The 24,167-nt window shown below is 37.4% G+C and overlaps 1 protein-coding gene across 8 annotated transcripts in view; it reads left to right on the top strand.

Moving 5' to 3' along the window:
- Nucleotides 1–24,167, top strand: part of LOC148821874 (double-stranded RNA-specific editase 1-like) — a 169,001-nt gene that overhangs the window by 130,138 nt on the left and 14,696 nt on the right. For 5 of the 8 annotated variants that reach the window (XM_088929955.1, XM_088929957.1, XM_088929956.1 and 2 more), the window contains 6 exons: nt 7,004–7,078; nt 14,901–15,826; nt 18,482–18,596; nt 18,960–19,128; nt 20,917–21,068; nt 22,640–22,808. In XM_088929955.1, coding sequence (XP_088786081.1) covers nt 7,004–7,078; nt 14,901–15,826; nt 18,482–18,596; nt 18,960–19,128; nt 20,917–21,068; nt 22,640–22,808 — 1,606 coding nt within the window. The remainder of the gene's footprint in view (nt 1–7,003; nt 7,079–14,900; nt 15,827–18,481; nt 18,597–18,959; nt 19,129–20,916; nt 21,069–22,639; nt 22,809–24,167) is intronic. The other 3 variants (XM_088929959.1, XM_088929961.1, XM_088929962.1) reach the window with 1 other exon arrangement.

Raw genomic sequence — 24,167 nt, 5'->3', positions numbered from 1 at the left:
CAGATAGCCTAGTATTTAGAAACAGAACTTAGTCTTGGGTGAATTACATATTCTAAAATGAAAGTCTTTCTGTGAATGCTTTTGCAGAACACACTTTTGTGAATGTACAGTAGGAGTTATAAAAAATGTAATATTTCCTGTTAGAACTGGTGAAGAAAATCACTAAAAGAGAGAAAGGAATATCAAGTGAGTGCTCATTGTAGATTTTAAACCATAGAGCAGAACCTAAAATACAGTAAAAGACAAGAAACTGGCAGGAAACTAGATTCACAATTTTTTCATAACATACAAAGCATTTAAGTAATTTGTCACCTGAATAAAATTGTGTGCAGCTCTGTAATACAAAATTAGTCCCAAAACCAGTTCCTCCACTTTAAATTTGATAACTGAGTATTAATCTTTAATATGGCCATAATTGTGCGAGCATATTTGCTGTCACCCACCATTAGCTCAGATTAATTAGGCCATTTAGTTTGGTAAAAAAGCGTCAGGTGTGAAAAATGACTGAGACAAAACCCTAGGAGTTGAATCAGCAGAAGCCGATTACCTGCTAAATAAGCATTTACTGCGTTCTGCTTGTCTGACAACATCTCCACTCTCTTTAAATATCTTTTCTCGGTGTTGCAATGTTATTCTCTTATCTGTAAATTTGGCTAGTTAAGAGGGTATTTTCAAAGTGCAGTAGCTCCTCTTTCTTATTTTTTGGTTGGGCAAAGCTGCAAAAAACAGGACCTGAACTTTCCCTCCAAAGTTTCAGCTCTAAGTGTATTTTATACTTCTTTTTTACTTTATTTTATACTCAGCACTGATACAGCATGCCCAAGGGATAGACACTAATACTTTATCTTTAAACTTCTAAGCTACAGTATGTCTTATTTTAATTGTTTTAAGTTTGTAATGGCATTGTCCATCTTCTGTTCCTTTTTTTTTTTCTGAAGAACTTACGGTATCTTCACATGGATATAAGAGTCATTATCTTTACTTTTCTTATGTTGTTGATGATGTTTTGTTGTTGTTCACCCACATATAAAACCTAAGTGTAAAAATCTGAAGTATCTGTAAGGGTTCTTGACTGTACTTTTTTTTCAGAAACACGTACCCTAATTCTGCAATGTTTGTTTCTGCTAGGAAGGAGTATTGTTTTATAGGGTTTTTGATTTTCAATTAGTTTAAGATACTGCAGTGACGTGTTCTGTGTTACAAACAGAAATAGGAACAAACACTGTTTAACCCTTTGGTAAACCCTTAAATGAAAGTAGTGATTATACAGCAACACACAGTTCCCTATACAGTATTTTATAAAATGATAGGAATAGCATTAATTTTAGAATTAGAGGTAACCAAATGGTTAAAGTTTTTGAACTAGTGCTTAATATGCTGTGACTGTTTTACACTCGGTGTCCTGTGTAAAGCTGAATAATGCTGGCTGAAGGCTATTTTTCTGTTATACAATTATAGCATTGATTTTGACCCTTTTTTTTGCCTTCTTGTCCGCCTGCCTTGGTTATACTGTGTCTGCTGTTGTGTTGATATACATTATTGGAGGTCATGAGCACTTACCATTGTTTACCCAGTGGCAAGGGTATTGTAGCTAGACACATCGGTCTGCCTGCCTGTTATCACAGTAATGCACATTTTTAACAACATCCTTTTTTTTTAATCTAGTAAGTTTTCAAGACAGGGCTTTGCTTAAAGGGGTTGTCTCACGCTGTTGCACGTGTTCAGAACGTTTTATTAATATGGTGTTCTGTTTGGGTAAGTTCTGTCTCCCGTTTCAAATTTTACTTTTAGTTTTTTGTTCTGTACTGCAGATCTCTGTGGCTTGTTCTCTTTTACATGGATTGTGATTGAACTTTTTGTGAGAGGTTGAAGTTGATATTTGCAGATTGCTATCTGCTGTATTTTTCAAAAATTGCAGAATGAACTGTTTCCTGCATGTTGTGAAAATACGTGCTAGATAAACTAGTATATTAGTATACATTATGATTTGTTTTTTTTTACTTTAGACCATGTAGCTGAGTACCTTTAAGTATTCAAAATCCTCAGACATATAGTATTTACCTGTGAACATCCTTAGAATTAACAGTAAAACATGAACCACAGGACTCAAGTGTACACTATGGGAAAGTGTACCGTGTCTAGACTGAGAATAAGTAGGCACAGTTTTACATAAAAGGTTTGGAATTACCTACTCAGTCACATTGTTGATGCTGATTTTAGGAAAATAAGTAGATGAGATCCTCAGATTGATTAGCTTCTAGCAGCCAAACAAGCTCGTTGGCCTGATCAGCCTGATTTTTCTTACAATCTTATATTCTTGCCTAACTAAAACCTTGTTATCCTCTGGACTTCATTAACAACAGTGCTGCACGGTTTAACATAGTTTCTTTGCTAGTGTCAACTGTGCATTTCTGGAACATTGTATCATTGTTTTTTTATTATTTTATCTTTGGGAAACAAAAAATCTTTATTGTAGTGCACAGGGTCTGTCTGTTTACTTTTAATCCTTTGTGTTACTTAAATTGAGTTTTGTTTCAAATCACAATGTTATGGTTTCCTCCCTGGCCTCAATCTGCTCAAATAAATCTCATGGGAGAGGCTAAAGGGCTTCAGTGCAGCAGGTAGTGCTGCTTACCTTATGTCCAAAGCTCTGATTTTGTGAATCTGTGTCACAATATATTGGGTTACATGGTACAGTTTAGCGTGTAATGGTGTGTAGGGGGAGGATGTGCCCCTGAAGAAATATAGGTTACCAAGAATAATACTGCTTGTGTCCTTTTATTATGCATTGGTGTAATTATCCTCAATTAAAGAGCATACCAGAACTAAATAATGCCTGCCAAGAAATAGGACTGTTGGGTATTTGGACATTGTGTTAATGCAGAGGCGTGCATCCTAAATGGATATCAAGCACATTGGATAGAAAAAAAACGTTTTGTGTTAGACAACACGTTGCGATGTAAGGGAGACACAGGTATGTATACAGTATTTGAATTGTAATGTATTAATGTGTAACAAATATGTAGATAAAATAGTTGCATTTGTAAAGCTGCTTTGGAATGTGTTGTAATATTAAGGTGCTTTCCAGTATGGTGGTTGAAATCTGTTTTAGATCGTAAACGGATAATGGTAATAAACTGCAGACGTTCTTGCCTGATTTCCCGAACTGCATTTAGAGTGGGAGAACAGTAACATATACTTTGTATTTTGAAATACTAATTCTGAAAGAAAATAAAGCATTTTAAAATATACACCTCCGATGAAGGGTGCTTATAATGACCAAGGTATAATTGCGGGGGGCTCAATACAAAGAGCTGTTTGCCTGCAAGTAATTGTCAAGCTGCCATAAATGTGCCAGGTACAGTATGCTACTATAGTAAATATCAGAGTAGAAAGCAAAACTTTAATAAAGAATGGAAGTATTATATACATGATCATTTTAAAGAAAAGAATGATGAGAGAGCAGATAACGGTGTAACTGTAGCATATAATAAGCGAAACACCCTCCACAATAAAGAGGATTTGAAGGTATCTCTATAAACATTTTCTAAAAACTGCTAAAAATAATATAGAAGGTCTATAGTCTATAAACAGTATATTATAAATACTATACGTTAAGTGTGCTTCATGCTGTTTCCAAGCGTATTGCTGTGGAGGCAGTAAAAGGACAACCAGAGCCAATAAATGACCTGCTATACAAGCAAGCAGGTCATAGAACACAACATACTTTTTGAAGGTGTTTAAAGTGATTTAAAGGCAATATTTGTAAGAAAAAATGGATAACCAGAGCTGACATATTCCCTAGAGACAGACAATTTATTTGGGTCAGTGTGTTTATTTAGGTTTTTCCGATGTCAGATCCTTAGTTCTCCTCTGAGGGTTTTTTTGTTTAGAAATATTGAATAGTGTCACTGCTGATACTTTTCTTTAAAACACCACGTTTACAGTATCATTATGCTTCTGTTTGTAGATACAAATATCATATTTAAACTAGTACTATCCTAATTAAAATAATTCAACTGTGATGTTGTGTAATGTGTTTATTTAAATAGTGATTACATAGTAGGGAGTTTTGAATTCTAAAGGATGTGATGCTAAAATTTCAAATTTATGTGTTTAGGGGCACAATCAGAAAAGTTGTTTTTTTGTAATTAAAATATTAGACTATTTTTTAGTTAATGTATATTACTATTTTTAGTCATATACAAGACTTTAATGTTTGGCAGCCCATATACTGTAGAATTTATAGTTGTTGTTTTAAATTTGACTTTAAAAATAAAACATTCTGATGAAAAAAGCAAAACGAAATACTGAGATTAAAAAAGCCAACCAAAGGTAATAAATAATTTGCTGCACAAGGGGAAATGAATGCAGCAAATTATTAAAAATGAATAAATCATGACTTGAGTTCCACTACAGAAACAACAGCTAAAACTTTTTATTCTTGGCACAGAGGTGGTATTCTTTAATTTATGCGTTCCCTAAGCTATATGTTTGTGTATATATATATGTAACTTTTATTTGAGAAATATCTTTAAAATTAAACATATTTAAAAATTAAAACAGAACAGCACTCACAGCAGTTAGAGAAAGGAGAACATTGTATTGTTATACTATTGTTGTCACTAAGGAGATTCCTGCTAAAGAAATCAAAGGTCTTATTATCGTTTACTGTGTGCACTGCCATCTGTTTCACAACACTCATAATGTGGAAAGCATAGTTACAATGATCATCAAAAATGATTAGGTATTTCTAAGTCACAGTAAACGATCAAGAGACAGATTGTTGCCAGAATATTTCATTTGGTATGTATGGTACTTCTCTCCCTTTTGAGGCTATATCTCCATTTATATACTTTTATTTTTTTTTCTGGATTTGTGTGCAGCAGATTCATTTAAACGGTTTTTATGGCAGCTTTTACAAGGGTCAGTACTCATGGCGTTATTTGCTCTCAACGGAACTTTTATTGACTTTAACAATACATCCCATAATGGTGCTCCCAAGTAGGCCAGGCATTCTGTCGTAGGCGTGCCCTCAAACCCACAAATAATAATGGTGGTCTGCTGCAGTTACACACTAATCGCTGGGTGACCACCAACCATTCTCTAAGCTCGGTCGGGTACTTCAGATTGCCTTTCCCTGGTGCCATTTCAAAGTCAATGGGAGTCAGGAGCTCAGTGCCGAAAATGAGGTTTTTTCCAACAATTCCTGATCAACAATGTGGTAAGTCATCAGGACTACGAGCAGGAGATAATCTTTGTCTATCTCGTGGTGCACTTTAAGATCACTTTATTAGCCATATACAATTTTTTGCATTAGGAACTTGTCTTTTCGCAAAACCCCAGCTTGCTCTCCATGAGACACACAGGCACTAGTTTATACGGCACCCCTGGAGAAGTTGGGGTTAAGGGCTTTGCTCAGGGGCCCAACGGAGTAGGATTCCTCTGCCAGCCGCGGGATTTGAACCGACAGCCTTCCAGCCACAGGTGCAGATCCTTAGCCACAGAACCACTGCACTGCCCGCTCCACCCTTTGGTGATGGCAAGTTTGCTGGCTACGGTGACTCTGGTGTAGTTTAACCCTCATACCAATCCATTGCTCTGGAAGTGCAGGGGATTGTTGCAGGTCTTTCCCAAACACTGACAAGAGTTCCTGCAACTCAACTTTCCAGGCCTGGTTGCTATGGAGCTCTTGTTCTCGAGCACACCTCTCCACCAGTCACATCTTGAAGGTCAAGCAGAAACATGGCTAGGTGGTAAAAATGGCATCTGTCTCCTCAGAGAGTCAAGTTTTGGCCACTGCAAATTACACATTCCCTACTGAGCTGTCAATGGCACTGCTCTTTTAGAGTGACCACAACACCACCAGTTACCACTCTCCACAGAGGGAAGCAAGCTACCTGCCCTGGGACACCAGGGAGTTCCACAGCCAATAGCCCTTTTACCTCCTTTGACTTTGCTCAGTGTGACCAAGGGCGCACCCCTGCTTAAGACAAATCATGTTAACCCTAGGTCTGGGTCCCTTTCCTGGAATCTCAGCAGTTACTGAGTTACTTTGGGGCATCTGACTATCTTCAGTATGTCAATCCACTTGCTCACAGTGGTTCTTCAAGGCTTGCTTGTATCAACAGATCATCCAGATTAAACAAGCTGACAGCTGTATGAGCTGTCAGGGGCACTCTGGAGGACACCCTCTTCTTGAGGTGCTTTAAAAGGGTTGGGAAGTTGCACAGGTTATGTGTCGTAGCATCCTATTAAGAAAATTATTTTCTTGGACCTGTCTTTGTGTGCGAATTCCATCTCCCAGTAACCACTCCTCAGGTCAAACAAACTTTGTCAAACTCATCTCTTCTGTGGTCAAAGGCCTCATCAGTGTGGGAAGCAGATTTTTCTGGGTCACCCCTTTCAGTTTTCTCGAGCTCCACCCAAATGTGGTAGGAGCTGCTTTGTTGTATGGTGGACAGCATGTGGGTGAGACAGGAGGTGTCAGGCGATCCCAAGTTTTCAACCTTGAATGACCTAGGGGTATATGGGGCACAGCCCACAGGGCAGACCCATGACTTGCCATGGAGGGATTATATAAAGCTGGTCTGAGAGCACCTACGAATTCCCCTGGAGGAGCTGGAGGCTGTTGGCGGGGAAAGGAAAGTCTAGTCTGCCCTGCACAGCCTGTTACTACCATAACCCTTACTTGGAATAAGCAGTTAGAAAATGGATGGACGGACATTTATATCATTTTCATAATTGATATAAAACATCAAAGTTGGTGATTTGGAGCTTGTTGTAATGTCAGTAACATTTTTTGCAGCATTCTTAAAAATCAAGATTCATATGGTATAGTATATTAACATTGCAATGGTAGGTCTATTATGGCCTGTTGTCATCCTCCATACACCATGGTTTACACCTTACCTGTTGAATGTACACCTTTTCTCAGACTTAATTCAAAAATGTTTTCTACATGCTTTAAGTGTGTGCCTAAATGTTTTTTTTTTATTTGCAGAAAGAGCCTCTGTACGTCAGGCCAGAAGTCAGCAGAAATACTTTGCCATGGATGTAGATGAGGAAGAAAATATGAGTGAGTTCATTTTTCTGTATTTCCTTTTCAGGAAGTGGACCTTTGTAATACAGGGTCTGTAGTTCAGAGCTTTTCTTTCCTAGAATCCAACAGAATTAGAGTGTTTTATTGAAAAATCTCAAACTCTTAGCATGAAGCTTTACAGCCCCCAAGTCTTTAATTTTTTTGCTTTGAAAAACTTGGAGTCAAGCAGATGTACAGGCTAATAAGCATAAATACATAGTGGTAGAGGTACAATATTAATAGATGCAGAAAGGGGTAGGACTCTCATAGAAACTCATAATGCTTAGTGCAAATAGACTTCAGTCTTCCATTGACAGCTCCAGGAACAGGAGCCAAAACCCTTTTTACACAAAAGATTGTGAGAGTCTGAGGCAAGATTCCCACTCGGACTGCAGCAACATGGCAGCGTGAGATCCCCAGATCAATTATGTACTGGCAACCCATCGAGCTTTGATAAGATAAAAATGGCTTTATCTTGTTGGTTACCTTTCTTATTTTCTTATGTGTTCTTACGCCATTTTAGGTGCTGCCTGGGAAGCACTGCGAGGTTTATGGAGAGGTTGTGGGGTGTGGTTGTCTAGTAGAGATTATAGTGATTATGCAGTGAAGGCATTTTTCTCACCTACAGTATGTTTAACTGCTTAAAATGTGCAATAGATTTTAAGAGAGCAGACTTACAAAAACAAACCTTTTAATTTACTATAGCGAATATGTTTCTATTTTTTTCCCAGTAAGTTTATCCAAGACCTCACATTAAACATTATGTACCGAAAGGCATTGTAAATAAAACAAAAGCTAATCTGTTGCTTTTTTAAAGCCTGTCTCGATACTTCTAAGATTTATTACAATTGAGTTTGACATTGGTACATTTAGCCACAAAAGCTACTGAAAAGCTTCTATGCATCTTAGGATCTGTAATTGATTTTTAGGAAGAGCCATAAGGTATTTGTTATTAACAGAGGGGTACAGACAGTGGTTTAATCCTTCATTTGAAGAGCTTTCAGCACAGAATATCTACCCACACTGCACTGTGAGTAGTAGATTGCTGACCTGTTGCCCCAAGTCAAAAAAGTGCTCTCTACTCAGCCCAAGTCCTCCTAATCCTGAGTTCATTCTGATGACCACTAGAGTGCATGTGCAGCCAGCAAGCATGTCTTGAGGGAATTCTTGCAGACCTGAGAATAGAAAATGTGACTATAGTGTCTTTACCACCCACTTTCCCTAATCAGTTTGGTACAGAAAGAGATTTTGTCATGTGCAAACAGATTTTCATAACTTGTTTTGTATTATGAGTTTCAATAGACGCTTCGGAATGTGCTTCATGAGCTTTTCAGCATCAAAAATGTTGTGATTTTAATGCAAAACAAGGTCTTTTTACAGATATCTGAAATATTTTGTGCTGTAATAGACTGAAATTTATTTGAACTAGAGAAAAGGAATACAATCACATTCCCAATGTTTTTATATTCAGCAGGTCTTTTGGTTTGTGAGCAAAGAAATAATTAAAAATTGCTGTTGCTAATAAAACATGTAGATCTGCTTTGAACCAAGTAGGAATAGGACTAAATGAAATTATTTTTCCTCAAAATTAATTTAGTGAAAAGTGAATTTTTTTTCCAATACACAGGGCCCCTTAAAAAGTGCCCTTACAGTCAATTTATATTTGTGATTATGTCGTTAATATGAATGATACGTACAGCATAATATGTTTTATATTGGGGGTAATTGCATGCATACATACATTTGATTATATTAGAACAAATGCATATTTGTGTTTCACATAGTGATTTCATATGACCCAAAGTATTGGTCAAACTGCAGTATTTGGAGGCAATAATAATTTGAGAGGCTTTGCCAAACCTTTGCTGCAGCTTAATTGAGTTCTTGCATATTCTTTTGGTGTTCTAACTTCAATTTATTCATCAACATGTGAAATACATTCTTAATTTAATTTCAATCTGGCGATTGAATTGGCCACTCCTAAGATCTTTCTCTGTTTTGTCTGATGAACTCATTGGTTACATTGGCAAGTGTTTTATGTTATTGCTCACAAGCTGCCTAGTAAATATGAAAGCATTTTCTTCCGTGACAAAATGTTTCTGTATACGTCAGAATCCTGCTCCTGCCTCATGAGTTGTCAATAAAGACAAGCGAACCAGTTCCAGAGATGGGCATGCTTGCGCAGGTCATGACATTTACTGTACCTCCACCAAGTTTCACAGTTAGCTCAGTAGTACAAAGACAAGCCAGAAGAGTTTTGGAAAAGTTGTCACGGACAAATGAGACAATGATAAACCTTTACCAAAGTGATGGAAAGGTTATAGTGTGGAGAAAGGAACTTCAGATGCTGCAAACGTCTGAGAATTTTTAAGCTGTAACAATATTTTTCAGTTGGTGTTCTGAGGATGAATCGATAATATTAAACAAATTACAGCTGTGACCACAAATAAATGGCATCTGATAAAGCCATGATATACAGTATACTGTAGGGAAATAACATCACACATATTCAGAATATAAGTTCTGAAACTAAGCATCATCATAGTGGTTGTTGGTACAGTTAAGGACGCTTGAAAATTTCCAGATGCCTTCCAGTACTTAAAATATTCTAGCATGTGACTTTTCCAGACTGGACTGTGTCCTCACTTTGAGATATCTCTTAGAATTGAGTCAAGGCAAAACACTCTGTCATTACCACTGTCTTATTGCAGGGGCTTAAGAAGAAATACTGCAATGCTTGCAGAAACCATCCATGTAGACTCAAATAAAGCTCAAACCACAATACTGTACATTGTTCAGAAAATCTTTTAAGACACTGTGACATGCATTATCAGATTTACCTTCGCAGTTCTTCTTACTAAGCACTGTGTCACAGTCTTTGGTTTAATCTCACTTAGAAAATTTGAGACTGGAGCTGGCACAGTGTCAACCTGGTTTTCTTTTTATCCACCAGCACAATCAGACATGGTTGCACATTTCTCTTGTCTGGTTTATTTTCTCTAATTCCTAATTGGAAGTCTTCGAATTCACAACTGAAAGCACAGAAGCATGCCATCTTAAGAAGAAAGAGACTTGTGAATGCAGAAGCCTTTTGTGCTACTAGTCGTGTTTAGGAAGATCTTTTTTTACAAAAACTACTCACATCTTCTGTATAGAAACATTCTTCCAATGTTTGCTGGGGATAGGTATGGGGAGAGTTTTGTGACTCTTTGCCTTTTCAGAAGCACGTGTAAATATGGGGACACAGTAGTGTACATTCAGATAGCAGCCCTGGACTGCTTCCATGTGTTTTTGATTGCTAACCAAATATTCGATAGCAGCATTAAATGGATTGTATGATACTTAATTTCAGGGCAGTAGGAATAATCTGTCTTAGTACTGTTTAGATATTAATGCATTTAGTCAAGCAGTTGTACACAAAATGCTGGCCATTTGGATTAGTTCCCCAGCTGGATGGGTAGATCAGATTATGATTTATATGATCATTATAATAGCATTTCCAATATATCCAGAAAAATCATTTTGTCAGCCCCAATTTGGAGATCAGTGAACTTGGGTTCACAGGATACCTGAAATCGCATGCTTTCTTAAGGGAATGTGGTATACAGTATGAACTGGATCCATAAGATAGTTTTTTAGATCAAACATGTCCTACCTCAGGTAAGAAAAAAAAAACGAATTTGAAGTGGCTAATCAAACTATACTGTACTATGTGAAAAATGTATCTCAATAATACCTCAAGGCACATCCTGTGTTCCTCAGTAGAAATTTGTGGGCTTCTTGATCCTGATTGCCTGTAGAATTTTAGTTTTCTGAGCCTGGTTCCTTGTTTTAAAAGGAAATCATTACTTTTAATGATGCTGCAAATCTGAGGCAGGCAAAGTATGATGATTGTTGTTAAACATCTTGTTCAAATTCTCTAAAGTTACAAAACCTTTTTGCTAATATAGCAAAAAAGTGTGGCAAACATACAGTACTTAAACTAGTAGTTCAGGTGGGCAGGTGTGTAGAATGCGCAGGCTGCAAAGGAACAAGTAATAGGTTTATTCCATGATGAAAAGAGAAGAAAGAAAACACGACGTTTTGGCTGTGGAGCCCTCTTCAGGTGTCATACTTAAACTACTGTATGTTAGATACTGAGTTAGGTGGAAAGATATTTATTAAAATTAGTATAATTTTATGGGTTTGAATAACATGGGATTTCTTTAATTCTACCCTTTGATTTGACAAAGACATATCCCTGAGCAGGATACTTCAGTTTTTCAGTATTTGAAATAGGTTTGTAATAACGGAACTGGTTGGCATTGTGTGGCCCAATTACTAGAAGAAACTTTTTCACAGACATTGAGCTGAGCATGCTGAAATGCTGTCAGACTTGGAGCAGATTGCAATTTCAGCTTTCAGCACAGGCATCAGCTGCTCACAGCAAGATCAAATCTATCCCATTACACAGTTTACACATATTATATTTGTTAGGACATTGATAATCCTTTGCTATTCTCTTTAAGCCAGCAGAAACAGACATGCAAAGGTTTTGGATTATGTTTCTGTTTTGGGAGGTTGGTAAATGACTTGTTTAAATGTCAAGGTTGTTCAAGGTCTAACTGGTTGATGGGGTTTTTATTGGATATTTGGCTAATACTTCATTTACTGTTTTTTTTTTCCTACAGGCGATCTCAGAGTTTTCTTGAATATTGTTCTTTCTTTCTCTTATTTTTTCCCCAGGGCAAGCTCTTTGTTTGCATTTGTATTTGATCTGTAACACATTTTGGAGGCTTGCATTTGATACTTCCATATCTCTCAGGCTATTGTATTCTGAAACCATCAATAGCTTTCAGTCTCTTTATCATTGTAACTAACTTATACCAGTATCAGAGTTGGAGATGTGTGGGTTTCTGTTGCAAATCATAACCAGCAGGCTTGTTTATGCAAAAACTGGAGTACTATTGCAGCCATATTAAAAAGTGTAATGTCAAATGTAATTACATATAACATGTGTCTGGAAAACATGAACATTAGACTGCAAAAAAGAAAACATAAAAGGTAATTTATGTTTTTTGTTTTGTAATTGGATTAAATATTCACTGGAAAATACTTTTGGAGTTGAGGGCTATTTTTGCATTCTTGCTCTCCCTTCTCAATAACTGGTGTGCAGCACAATCCTATAGTTTCCTACATAGCAGTTTTTGGGTTGACATGCTATGATATTAAACAGGCTAGAAGGTAGTGCCAAGCATTTTAATCTGCTCATATGATTTGTGTGCTTTGACTGTACTTCCTTTATTGCATATATTTCCTTTTTAAGTGCTTGCAAGAGTCGGTTTTCGCTTAGTATCTTCAGTTCCGAGTTGTGTTGATCCACGCTCCACCTTTATAGCTTGGTCCTGATTTGAGTTTTTTCTGGTTTCTTTCCCTAAGACTAACCCCCCCACCCCTTCACAAGCAACTGAATTGCCTTCATGAAGTGCTTTATTCTTTGTGTTTGAGGTTGTCTTTGACATTTTCCTTCTTCGTTTCCTGCTGAACGCACGCCGGCTGAGGCTTTGTTTGTCCCATGTGAATGTTCAAACCTTCCACAACAAACTGAAAGACCATCTCATTAATTTCCCACAGCCGCCTTCATTCTGCAGGCCTTGAACAACAGCAGGAGATCGCACAAACACATAGAACTCCTCTAACTCCTCCTTCCTCATGGCAGTTACTCAAATTATTCATTTCTTGCTCTCTTCTGTGAACTCAGGTATTTGAAGCTGGCATTGGACAGATTAATTTAAATTAATCTGATTCATACCTGTTCTTGCCCTCTGTTTCCTGGTAATGCATTTAAGGAGTTGCATTCTTCATTTAGCTACTGATAAAGGTTGGAGCTCAGATTTTGTGTGTAGCACGCTTGCTGCCTCTTGCTGAGAAGTTACTTTGGAATATTCCATTTTAATGTTTAAATTTTTTACTATTGCTTCTACAGTATAATCCATAATGCATTGTAATTAGCATTTTAAACGAGGCAAGCCACTTTTGAGTACATTATGATGCACTAAAGCTCTTTAAAAATTGTTGTGATATTGCCCACACTGCCTTTCTTCTGCTTCTGATAAATGTATTACCAGTACCTGGAGTTTTTTGGTGTAATTTCAATTGTTACAGGCAAATGAAATATTCTTTTTTATTGTGTTATGGTTTTTTATTTTGTGGTGGTTAAATGGGAATTTATTAGCTCACCACGGAGAAATGTAAAATGATGCCTCGAGGCTACAGCCTCAGTGTCCAGTATCACAGGCAGATTGTTACTTTTTTGCGTGGAATGCGTCCTTTTCTTTTTTCCCTTTTCTCTCTCCTCTTGCTCCTCTCCTGCTTCGATGGGATCTCCTGTCCTGCCTGCTCTCATGTCTGGCTCCCTGTATCGTTTCAAAAGTGCTGCCCTTCCCTCCATGAATTCCCACTCTGGCATTTTCACACAAGTCTTCTCTCTTCCCGAGCGCCGAAAGGAGTAACCTATCGAGCTTTTGCTGGAGGATGTTATAAATGAAAATTTAGTCAAAGTTCCATCGGCTTTGTGAACAGGATATGGTGATGTGTGTTCTTTAATCAGAACCTCTAAAGAGGTTTATTTTGTTTTACCATTCAAATCACTTATTTAAAAAAAAACACTTCCAGCCATGTACACATTTTGCTCAATGGATTATTGTGCAACTTCACATACCTTCAGCAGTTTAACTTTTCTCGGGTGGAATTAACATTTTAATTCTGTAATACAAACTCAAATTGCCAATGATAAAAAAAGAAATAATTTTTCTGAAAAATTAGGTGGAAGAAGCAATATTAATATTATTTCCCTCGTCATGAAGTGAAATTAAATACTTGGGCAGTTTCCATTTTTCTTAAATTTACTGTTGTTGACTTCCACACAAGTACGTGCATAAAATTAAGATTGTTCCTTCAGCCTCCCTTCTGTCTGTGAGCCTATTTGTCGTAACCATGTTAATTTTTCCCCTATTTCCGAATGACTTTTTCGCACCTAATGTTTTGAAGGACTCTTCCTGTCTCTAACATTTCACTTAGAGCATAAATAACTGGAGCAGATGTCTGAAAACATCTTTGAATAATTAACAACAAACTTAACAACACTTTCCAGTGTAAAATATTGTTATATTTTTGTTGTCAATGCAGTTTTTAGTTGTCAAATGTATTTAAGCCTTCGTAAGGCTTGTATGTTAAGATCAGCTGAGTTTTATCTGCTAAAAAATGTGTGGAATGATGTAAAAAGGCCTAACTACAGAGCAAGTTATTCTTAGGTTTTTAAACTGAGTCTCCCTTCTTCTTCATGAATAAATATCTCCTTTTTCTTTTGGAATTTAGGGAATTCATTCATATCCCTCAAATAATGGTTACAATATTTAGAATATAGTCATTTATTTTAATAGTTTCTGTTTATCACAGCTATAAAGTCAAATTTATTCCCACCCTGCCTAAAGGTAGAAAATTCTGTTATTGACCAGAATATTGTCATTAGATTGTCTTTATAATATAAAATTGTACATTGGCATGTTCATTAGATATTATTATTATTATACATATTATTTTAATTGTTTTTAGGAAGTAGGATGTCATTTGATTCATGATAGTTATTTGTTTTATATTTGTTTCCACTTTTTCTAAATGAAACATGCATTCCAATTTCCATAAATACCCCTCCCTCCTTACAAAAAAGGAACACACATCACTTGTTCAGTTACAAAGAGAGATAAAGGAATCTATAAATTTTACATTTACAAGATCCTGCAACGAAGGCGTTGTAAGTTACTCTTTCTGGGCACCGCAGGTTCGTGCAGCACCGACGTAAAGGAAAACCGCAACCTGGACAACGTCTCCTCCAAGGAGGCTGCCGGTGAGGCGGCCCAGCTCCCCAACGGAGGAGGTAGCAGCAGGAAGCGCCCTCTGGAGGAAGGCAATAATGGCCATGCGCATTCCAAGTTCCGGCCTAAGAAGCGAAAGAAAACGCCAGGGCCCGTTCTGCCCAAAAATGCTCTGATGCAGCTCAATGAAATCAAGCCGGGACTTCAGTACAAGCTGCTTTCACAGACTGGGCCAGTCCACGCGCCCGTGTTTGTCATGACCGTAGAAGTTAACGGGCAGCTGTTTGAGGGCTCTGGGCCCACTAAGAAGAAGGCTAAGCTCAATGCAGCCGAGAAAGCCCTGAGATCATTCGTGCAATTTCCCAATGCTTCGGAAGCTCACATGGCCATGGGTCGTACCCTGACAGTCAACACTGATTTCACCTCTGACCAGGCTGACTTTCCCGATATGCTCTTTAACGGGTTCGAGACACCTTCCCAGCCAGAGGAGTCCTGTTACTTGGGCTCTAACGGGAATGGCTCTTTCAGTTCTTTGGGAGAATACCCCCTCCCTTCCTCAGGGGGAGCCAACAGCCTGAGTCAGTCCCCACTGCCCGCCCCCACCATGTACACCTCCTCCTCCAGCGGGAAGAATCCCGTTATGATCCTGAACGAGCTGCGCCCTGGCCTGAAGTATGACTTTGTGTCGGAGAGTGGGGAGAGCCATGCCAAGAACTTTGTCATGTCGGTGACAGTAGACGGGCAGACGTTTGAAGGTTCTGGGCGGAACAAGAAGCTGGCCAAGGCCCGTGCTGCCCAGGCTGCCCTCTCCAGCTTGTTCAACATGCAGCTTGATCAGACACCCTCCCGACAGCCCATCCCCAGAGAAGGCCTGCAACTTCACTTGCCCCAGGTAAGAGAAGAGGTAAATCCTGCCAGGCTGGCTGCACTCAGCCGGTCTGTGTCAAGGTCTCTGCCTTTTGTACGTTTTCTGAAACTCACTCGATATTAGGTCTGGTTAAAATACAGTATGTGTTTATCTACAAGGCTGCTCAAAGAATAAACTTTTTCCTTTGAAAATGCTTTTAGTCGAGAAACAAATGTGTTATTCCAAATCAAACTGTGGCCAGAGAAGTCATCAGTATTTCAGGATAAATTTCTAAATATATCTTCTTTTAATACACATCTTTAAAAGCTATCAATTTTAAAAAGATTAAGGAATAAAGTATTGACAGGACACATTTTCATACATTCCTTTAAATTGCTCTGCCAGAAGCAATCTGCCAGAATGAGAAATATTATGAGGGCTTGTAAAATTACTCTTCATTTTCTTGGTTTAATATCCTGTTGCAAGTTTTAAAAACTGTAGTTTCTCTGAACTCTTATATGCGTGTTATATTTGATTGACTCTTTGTGGTATTTTTAGAGTTTTTACTGAGTGTTCAGACCTTGGCAAGTGGTATCTGTGTGGTGAATCAAGTACAAAATGGAGCGTTCTGTCTGTTCTCTTATGAAATGCCTGTCTTTGAAAGAAAGATTGAAGTGAAAATTTAGTGCCAAGGTGTCAAGGACAGAATGCCTCGGTTCTTTATTGCATTTTCCTCAGCCTACAAACTTCGCTATTCGTAGATATTTTCACAGAATGGGGAAAAGGTGCAGTGCACAAAAGTTGCTTCTTGAATGTAATACTGATGGAGAGAGGCTTACCTGATAAGCAATTCCATAGAACAGGAAAAGAAAAAGTTGGAAGATATCTTGTTGTTCAACCAGAGTCTATACATACTTCAATACAACACTGGAAAGCAGCCTGATAAAATATTTTGGCTGAAATTCTGAAATGATTATATACAGTATGTTAAGATTTAGTCTGTCGTTTGTTAGTATAAGATATTTTTAGTCGCAATGTTTCAAAAACATTCTGTAACTGATGATGGGATTCAGTCTGGCTTTACTAAAGTCTTTCATTTCTTAGGGGATTCTTGATGTGTGCTTTTAAATTGAAATAAAAAAATGATTGGTAGAACTTTGTTGTGCTTGTCAAATACAGTAAATGCAGCTCATTAAATGTCTCTAGATATTATTGCAGAAAACAAAACACTGGTCTAAGCTTTGCAACACTTTCTCACTTTTTTTGGCTTAATTGAATTTCAGGATCCTATCTTTCATGGTGATGCTATGCTGTTAATTAAGTTAAGTTAAAATGTGTATTAAATCTGCAAGATACAGTATGGCTGAAGAAATGCTGGCAATGAAGTCAAGCCTTCTTTCCTCTGTGTTTGATATTCTGCACCTCTTTTGAGAATACATGCATAAACTGTTCTGAAGCATCTTCCACTTTCATTTGCCGATCTGTGATACTTTAATGTGGCATCATTAATTTGTATCTGCTACCAAACAGCATGAGCAAACAGTTTAGGATAAACCCACACTGGATATGTCATTTCAGAAGTGATTTTACACTCTGCCTTTGTGAAAAGACAAGGATGTTTCAGCTGTATGAAGTGATTGCGTGATTAGCAACATAACAGTCAGTCAAAAGATCTCACTCCAGTTTTATGAATTAGCCTGCTCCTGTTTTTTACATCATAGCTTGTTTAATTCACCATGCAGCTGTTTTTGACACAGCCTGCACTTGCCTAATTGAGTAATTCATTCTCCCTGCTTAAATATTTATTTAATTTACCTTCAACTGTACACAAAGGTGCCCTCTGTTCAGGCAGAATTAATTAGAAAACAGAATAGAAATAGTGATGATGGAATAGTTTGCATTTTTATTGCTAGAGCTAAATACCTCATTGTGGTTGTTCTCCCATCCACCAAAGGCTAATTAAGATGAGCTCTTGTAGTTGCATCCAGCTTGAGAAATCCAAGACTTCAAAGCACTTGGAAACAATAATGCCGTATTTGTGGTGAGTCAGCCATAACACTTACTAGCTGTTTTTAATCTTTCTGGGTGTTGATGTCTTGAGGTCCATAACAGTTAAGAGAAACTGAAAAGGCAATATTATTCTTGAAAAGAAATAAAGCAGTTGTGATATATTTGAGAAAAGTGCTGAGGGCATTTTGTTGTGAGATGTTATAGGAAGGTTATGGGGGCAAAATGGATGTTGTACTGTATTCATTTATTTAAATTTCAGCCAGTGTACTAACATTAGAGCTGAATTTCACTGTTTAGTTCCACGCTGTTGGGTAGTGGGGTATTAGTGTTGCGTTGGTTACAAGTATTCATTTTGTTAAATGTAGTGATGAGTGCACTTGTACTCACTGTGTTTCCTGGTGGTTATATGGAGAGTAATGACAGTTTCTTAGTGTAGTCTTGTCAATTTTCCATCTGTCCTATTCAAAGGTTTCTAAGAAAGTAAACAAGTTAATGTTGGTTTGAGCAAGTACATTTTGGGAGGGAGCACTTCTGCTTTGAATGCAGCATTATATCGAACAGTTTAAGTACCAGAAACAAAAGGTTTTGTTTCTGCATGCTCTTGCTCTTAGATGTATATAAAGGAGTAATGAAAGAACTATTCCTAGACACCAGAGACAAAACCTTAAATGTGGTTGTGTGATCTTTTAGGTGCTAGCAGATGCCGTTTCCCGACTTGTGGTGGATAAGTTCAGTGAGCTGACCGACAATTTCACATCTCCTCATGCGCGCAGGAAAGTCTTGGCAGGGGTTGTCATGACAACAGGTACACTTTATTTTCTCTAAGAAGAGAGCTGTAATTGCTGCATTTTCAGTGTGTGTTCTTGCAGGTACATGTAAAGTGCACTAAGATCTTTATGCGAAACTATTGACTGTTTATGCATAATGACTGTTACAAAAATGGTTATCTAGGTTAAACTCAAATGATTATTAATGTCCTTATATAAAATAATAGCCTGAAAAGCCTTTTTCTTGTATATAGAATTTTACTGTTGAGCTTAAAAATTAAAAAAAATCTGGTTTTAATAAGTTACAAAGGATACTTTGAGGGAGAGAGGGAAATAGACGCAGAAAATGCTTTGCTTGTAGGATTGCTTAGTGCTAATGTTGTTTTTCTCATCTGGCTTAGGCACTGATGTAAAGGATGCCCAGGTGATTTGCGTTTCCACAGGGACCAAATGTATAAATGGGGAGTATATGAGTGACCGTGGCTTAGCTCTCAATGACTGCCATGCTGAAATTGTTGCCAGAAGATCCCTCATCAGGTACTTCTACACCCAGCTTGAATACTTTCTGAGGTGAGTTGGAACAGTTTTAATAGTTTAACAACAGACATTTAAAGTACAAGCAGTTTTTTTTGTTTCTAGAACAAATGTGTGAATCAGATTTTATTTTTAAAAAGCCACCTATTTTTAAAAAGTATCAACCTGGACGTTTTGTCAAAATTATACCCTTTAGAACATTGTATTTATTCTTGATTGTAGAAAATAACATTTGAGTTTTGCAGTCTTTGAATGTGCTCTTCCCAAAAGCAAGGTCTTCAGATTAATTAGCTCGAACTCCAGACAGGCAGTAAGATTTATTAGTACTGCTCCTCAATTCTATGAGCTGGTCACGAATGGAATTCAAATAAAGATTGGTTCACAGGTTTTGAGAAAATGATGTAGAAATGGAAAAAAAGTCAAATAGATTTATTTTTCCTTGGCTTTTGACCTGAGCAGTCAGGAACTCTGAGGGGGCTTTACAAACTGTCTAGGAGGGCATCGTTTTGGTTGTGGTTACATGATATTGTAACCACAGTGTAGCTGTTTGTAAAATCTTAGGCAACTCTGACATTATTGTGATGGGATGTGCTCACCCATGACTATGCTCTTAACCTATGCTATTAATAATCCCTGTGTTATTAATAATTGCTGTATACATAATCATTATATACATATACTAAGCATCAAAAGAAACATATTTCTCTATTGATAAATTTACATTGATAACGTATATGCATTTTCAATATTGATTTAATTGTTATAGATTATTTGATCATTCATTATTGACTGTGAAACATTGACTGTTGCATAAGCTTAATGAGAAAGTTGATTGGGCACAGGAGACAAGAAAATCGAACCTGGTGAAAATCAAGAACGTAACACGCAAAAAAAGAGGTCGCTATGACATGCTTATCAAGAGATAAATGCATTTGTGCCGTTAGGATGTTAGAGACTAGATCTAGTGAGCACACTTTGCTCGCCATCTGGGTTGTGGCAGGCATTTCTGACTTGGGAAGGCATTACAGCTAAATACAGTCGATTGATGATAGAGCAAGAGTCATGACATCGTGTTGAAATGGTCTGAGCTGGAGTGCCATGTCACTACAGAATCCCACTTGTATTGATGCAGCTGGTTTCATGGCATTTCATTGATCCAGTCCTGGGACATTTCTTGCCTGCTCATTCTGATATATTGTGTCTGGGAGGACAAGGCGTGCCCTTGTGCTGCCTGTGACTGTGACAGTGGTGTTGATGGAGGGCCCTACTCATCAAATCTGAGCCCCATTAAACATTTGTGGGATGCTGTGCTTGAGCTTCCAAAACTACATGATGAATGGGATAGCTTCCCACAAGACAGCAACTGCCACTTGATGCCAAACACGCTTAGATGTACAGTTATTGCTTCCAAAGGCGACTATACAGACTTTTATCCTGTGAATTCCACAGTAAACACCCTTTTTTACATTTTGACTACATGAATAGTGAATAGTGTAAGTAGTTTACTGGTGGCATGGCTGCTCAATAAATTGTCAGTGCCCATGTTACAGAATTAATCTTGCCATTTTCCTAATAATAACTTTGTGAATTTGTCGTAGTTACTGTACAAGGGGTTTCTTTTGATGCTCAGTATAAAACTAGATCTGTTTTTCATGTTTAAATTGAGGCAACCTTGTAGAGGTTGAAATCGCTCTGATAATATATTGCTTTCAGTGATCAGGCTTCACTTGGGGCACTGCAGTGTTAAAGACCCAATCTGGTATGGGCACCACATCCCCTCCATGTCACTCTGCATGTTCTCAGCCCCTCTCTTCTGTACCAAAGCAGCAACAAAGAGGAGCACCAGAAATCAATATTCGTCAGGTGTGAGAAGAATGGCTACAAACTGAAAGAGAATGTGCAGTTCCACCTTTATATCAGCACTTCACCGTGCGGCGATGCAAGGATTTTCTCCCCTCATGAAGCTGGAGTGGAGGGTATGAGTTCCAGTTCCTGAGTTTTTTTTTTTAAGTCTCACTGAAAAAATAATCTTACTTTATTGTCATCTCACCTTGTACTGTATGCATCCTTAAGGCTCCTACTGTATAAGTAAAAAAAAAATTTTTTATCTGCCTGTTCACCTGGAAGGTGATGTGTTTTTGTAGTGAATTAAATATATCCAATTATATTTATGTCCAGTTATCATGCAGTATATTTGTATGCTATGTGCTAGAAAAAAATAGTTAATTGAAACTGCCCTTTTAGAAGTCAGAGCACGTATGGTTAAAAAATGTTACAATCACCTTATTAATTGTTCTTCTTCCTACTACCACTAATTCCTCACTAAACATGTCAAGTTTGAATTACCTTGCCTTGTACTCTTATATTGCAGTTATTTCAGTCTTTAATTGTGTGCCACGAGAAGAAGCTTTTTTTGTACTTTTTTCATTATCCCTCTATTTTAGTTCTCGCCTTTTAAATCAATATCGTGAAATATTAGTGTATAGAAAGCTAACATACAGTAAATCGAAAACATCTCATTACTCAAGTTATGTCTGTAATGCATGCTTGCCATTCTTGTTGATGAGCCTTCTGACCCCATTCTTGATGAAAACGATGTGAAAACTGCTAAGGAACAGGTAACGGTTTATTCCATGATCAAAGGAAAATAAAAAGAGAAACAATGTTTTGGCTGTGGAGCATTTTTCTGGTGTGGGAAAACTAGATATTTAAAGGATGAAGCAAAAGTGCTATTTGCTGCTAATCTATAACTTACATCATGGATTCTTGCACTGAATTGTAGAACACGCTTTTATCCATCAAATCTTTTTTTTAGCAACAATGTCAATATGACAAATTTAAGCAGTTCATATTGCTTAATATTGTCTGAATATATGGCTTTGCACAAGATTTGCTTGAGAGCCCTCAAAGATGAAAGTAAAATGACCGAATGCTGCCAAGGTGTTGAAATAATTAAATTTAGCACCTAGACAGTGCAAATATTTTTTTTTGTAATGGGAACTATTTATGATTTGCATAGTGAAATTCACTTAGCCTAAAAAAATCATTGCAGTGAAAAGGACTGGACATCTTATGGGGTTGTCTCTTTAAGGATAAGTATAGACTGCACGATGCATTTTTATTAGGTATTAATACTGTGGTATTTTCAGTACATTTGTTTATTGGTAGCACAAATTCGTACCAAATATATTGGTAAGACAGGACTGGGGATCCCAAATTCGGTTGTTCAGTTCTTCTAACAACATTTATAGTTTATCAATCCCCTCGTAGGAACAGATCTCTACTAATGATCAATATCGTTAAGCGAATATCAGTTATTTTTATATAGATTAGATATTGTCTTATTTAGCTATAGATGGTCATATATAAATACTTTATTAATAAGGTCACATTCAGAACCCCTACATTTTTCTGTTACTAAGCTGAAAGCATTTTGTTTTTGTGGTGTCTTTACAATTTTACATGACAGCTACTATTGCTTGTTTCTTTTGTGGGGTTGTGTGTTCTATGAAGGTATCATGGTTTATTATTTTAATGCTGTTTCTAGATCAAGGTGACAGGCACCCTAACAGGAAAGCACGAGGGCAGCTGAGGACGAAGATTGAGTCCGGGGAGGGAACTATCCCGGTGAGGACCAGCAACACCATCCAGACCTGGGATGGAGTGCTTCAGGGCGAGAGGCTGCTAACCATGTCCTGCAGTGACAAGATAGCCAGGTCAGTCCTGTCTCCTTCTCCTATCCTATTCGCTCACTGCCTCACAAGGATTTTGCTGCTGGGACTGGAGGCAGATTTAAAAAATCCCTCTCTGTGTACCACAGTACTGGATCATTTGGAATTAAGACAAAAAGTTGCTTTTTTTTTTCCTCTTTTCTAAGGCCAGCAAAATATGGAGCATTCGAATGTGCGTGCAGCTTTGTCTTTTCTTTTGAGATTTTCAAAGGATGTGAAATAGTTTGAGCAGCTGCAAACAAAGTAGCTATAGCTCTGTCAAAGCTCCCAGGGAGAAAAGACAAGCTTAAATGCTCAATTATGCTGTGGAATCTTGTGACATGCGGCTCTGTACGTTGATCCATGCTAAACAAGAGATAAAAATGTGTCAAGCTGACACTGCTCTTGTAAGTGGTAATTGGTCAATGCTGTTCCTGACAGTGTGTGCAGCTCTCTTTACTCGCTCATTTAACCCGTTTTTCCCTATGGAAATTTCTTCCCGTGACAAAACTTCAAAAGTTGAAGGCTGATTTTAATGTTCATAATACTTTGTGAATAAATGCAGTAAAAAATAACACTACCAGGAAGAGCACATATGAAGAAGTTGTTCATAAATTGTAGTTGCATCAGCTGCCAAAGCTTAATTCTTTTGTTTTTCTCCGATGCTCTTTTTTCTGCTATGTTGAAAACTGCGAATTGAATTTGGGACAGATTCTGAATTCCGAAGCTTCTCACTCAGATAAATTGAATGGATAGGCTGTTATACCTACACGTGTTTTTGACACTAAAAATGATCTCGCCCTCTTTTACACGTCTTCATAGTTTTACTCTGGTCTTCCCTGAATTCCAGATACTTCAAATGTTCCTTAGGAAAGCTTTCAGAAAAGTCCTTTTGTTATTTCGCCACCACACGTAATAAGATTTTCACCAGTTTTCAGTGATTTGTTCGGTTTCTTTTTGCTTGTGATAACAATATTTTAATAGTTTTGCTTTAAACATTATCACTTTATTTTAAATGCCTAGTTTTATCAGTAAGAAAAATATATATTATGTCTGATTGTCTTCTAAAGTCACGTGTTTCCATCTTGAATGATGTCCAATACAAGCTGTTTGAGCACTATCTCCTAGATGTTTCAGTCTGCTCTAATTTTATTTTCTATTTGAGCATGCTGGGCTTATCAAACAAGACCAGATTTCTATGTCACGTTTTGTTTCCCCACACAGTTTTTTTTTCCCTCACATAGTATTCTGATATGTGTACAAAAAATTCCTATGCCAGGCACATTCATGTAAACAGTAGCAACATTTTGATGGATACTGCTTTTAAAATTAAATTATGTCAATTGTTTTTCGTTTTGTTCCACT

Source organism: Atractosteus spatula, chromosome 13, assembly GCF_055471065.1.
Source record: "Atractosteus spatula isolate fAtrSpa1 chromosome 13, fAtrSpa1.hap1, whole genome shotgun sequence".
NCBI classification, from domain to species: Eukaryota; Metazoa; Chordata; class Actinopteri; order Semionotiformes; family Lepisosteidae; genus Atractosteus; species Atractosteus spatula.
This window is presented reverse-complemented; position numbering and strand designations above follow the sequence as displayed.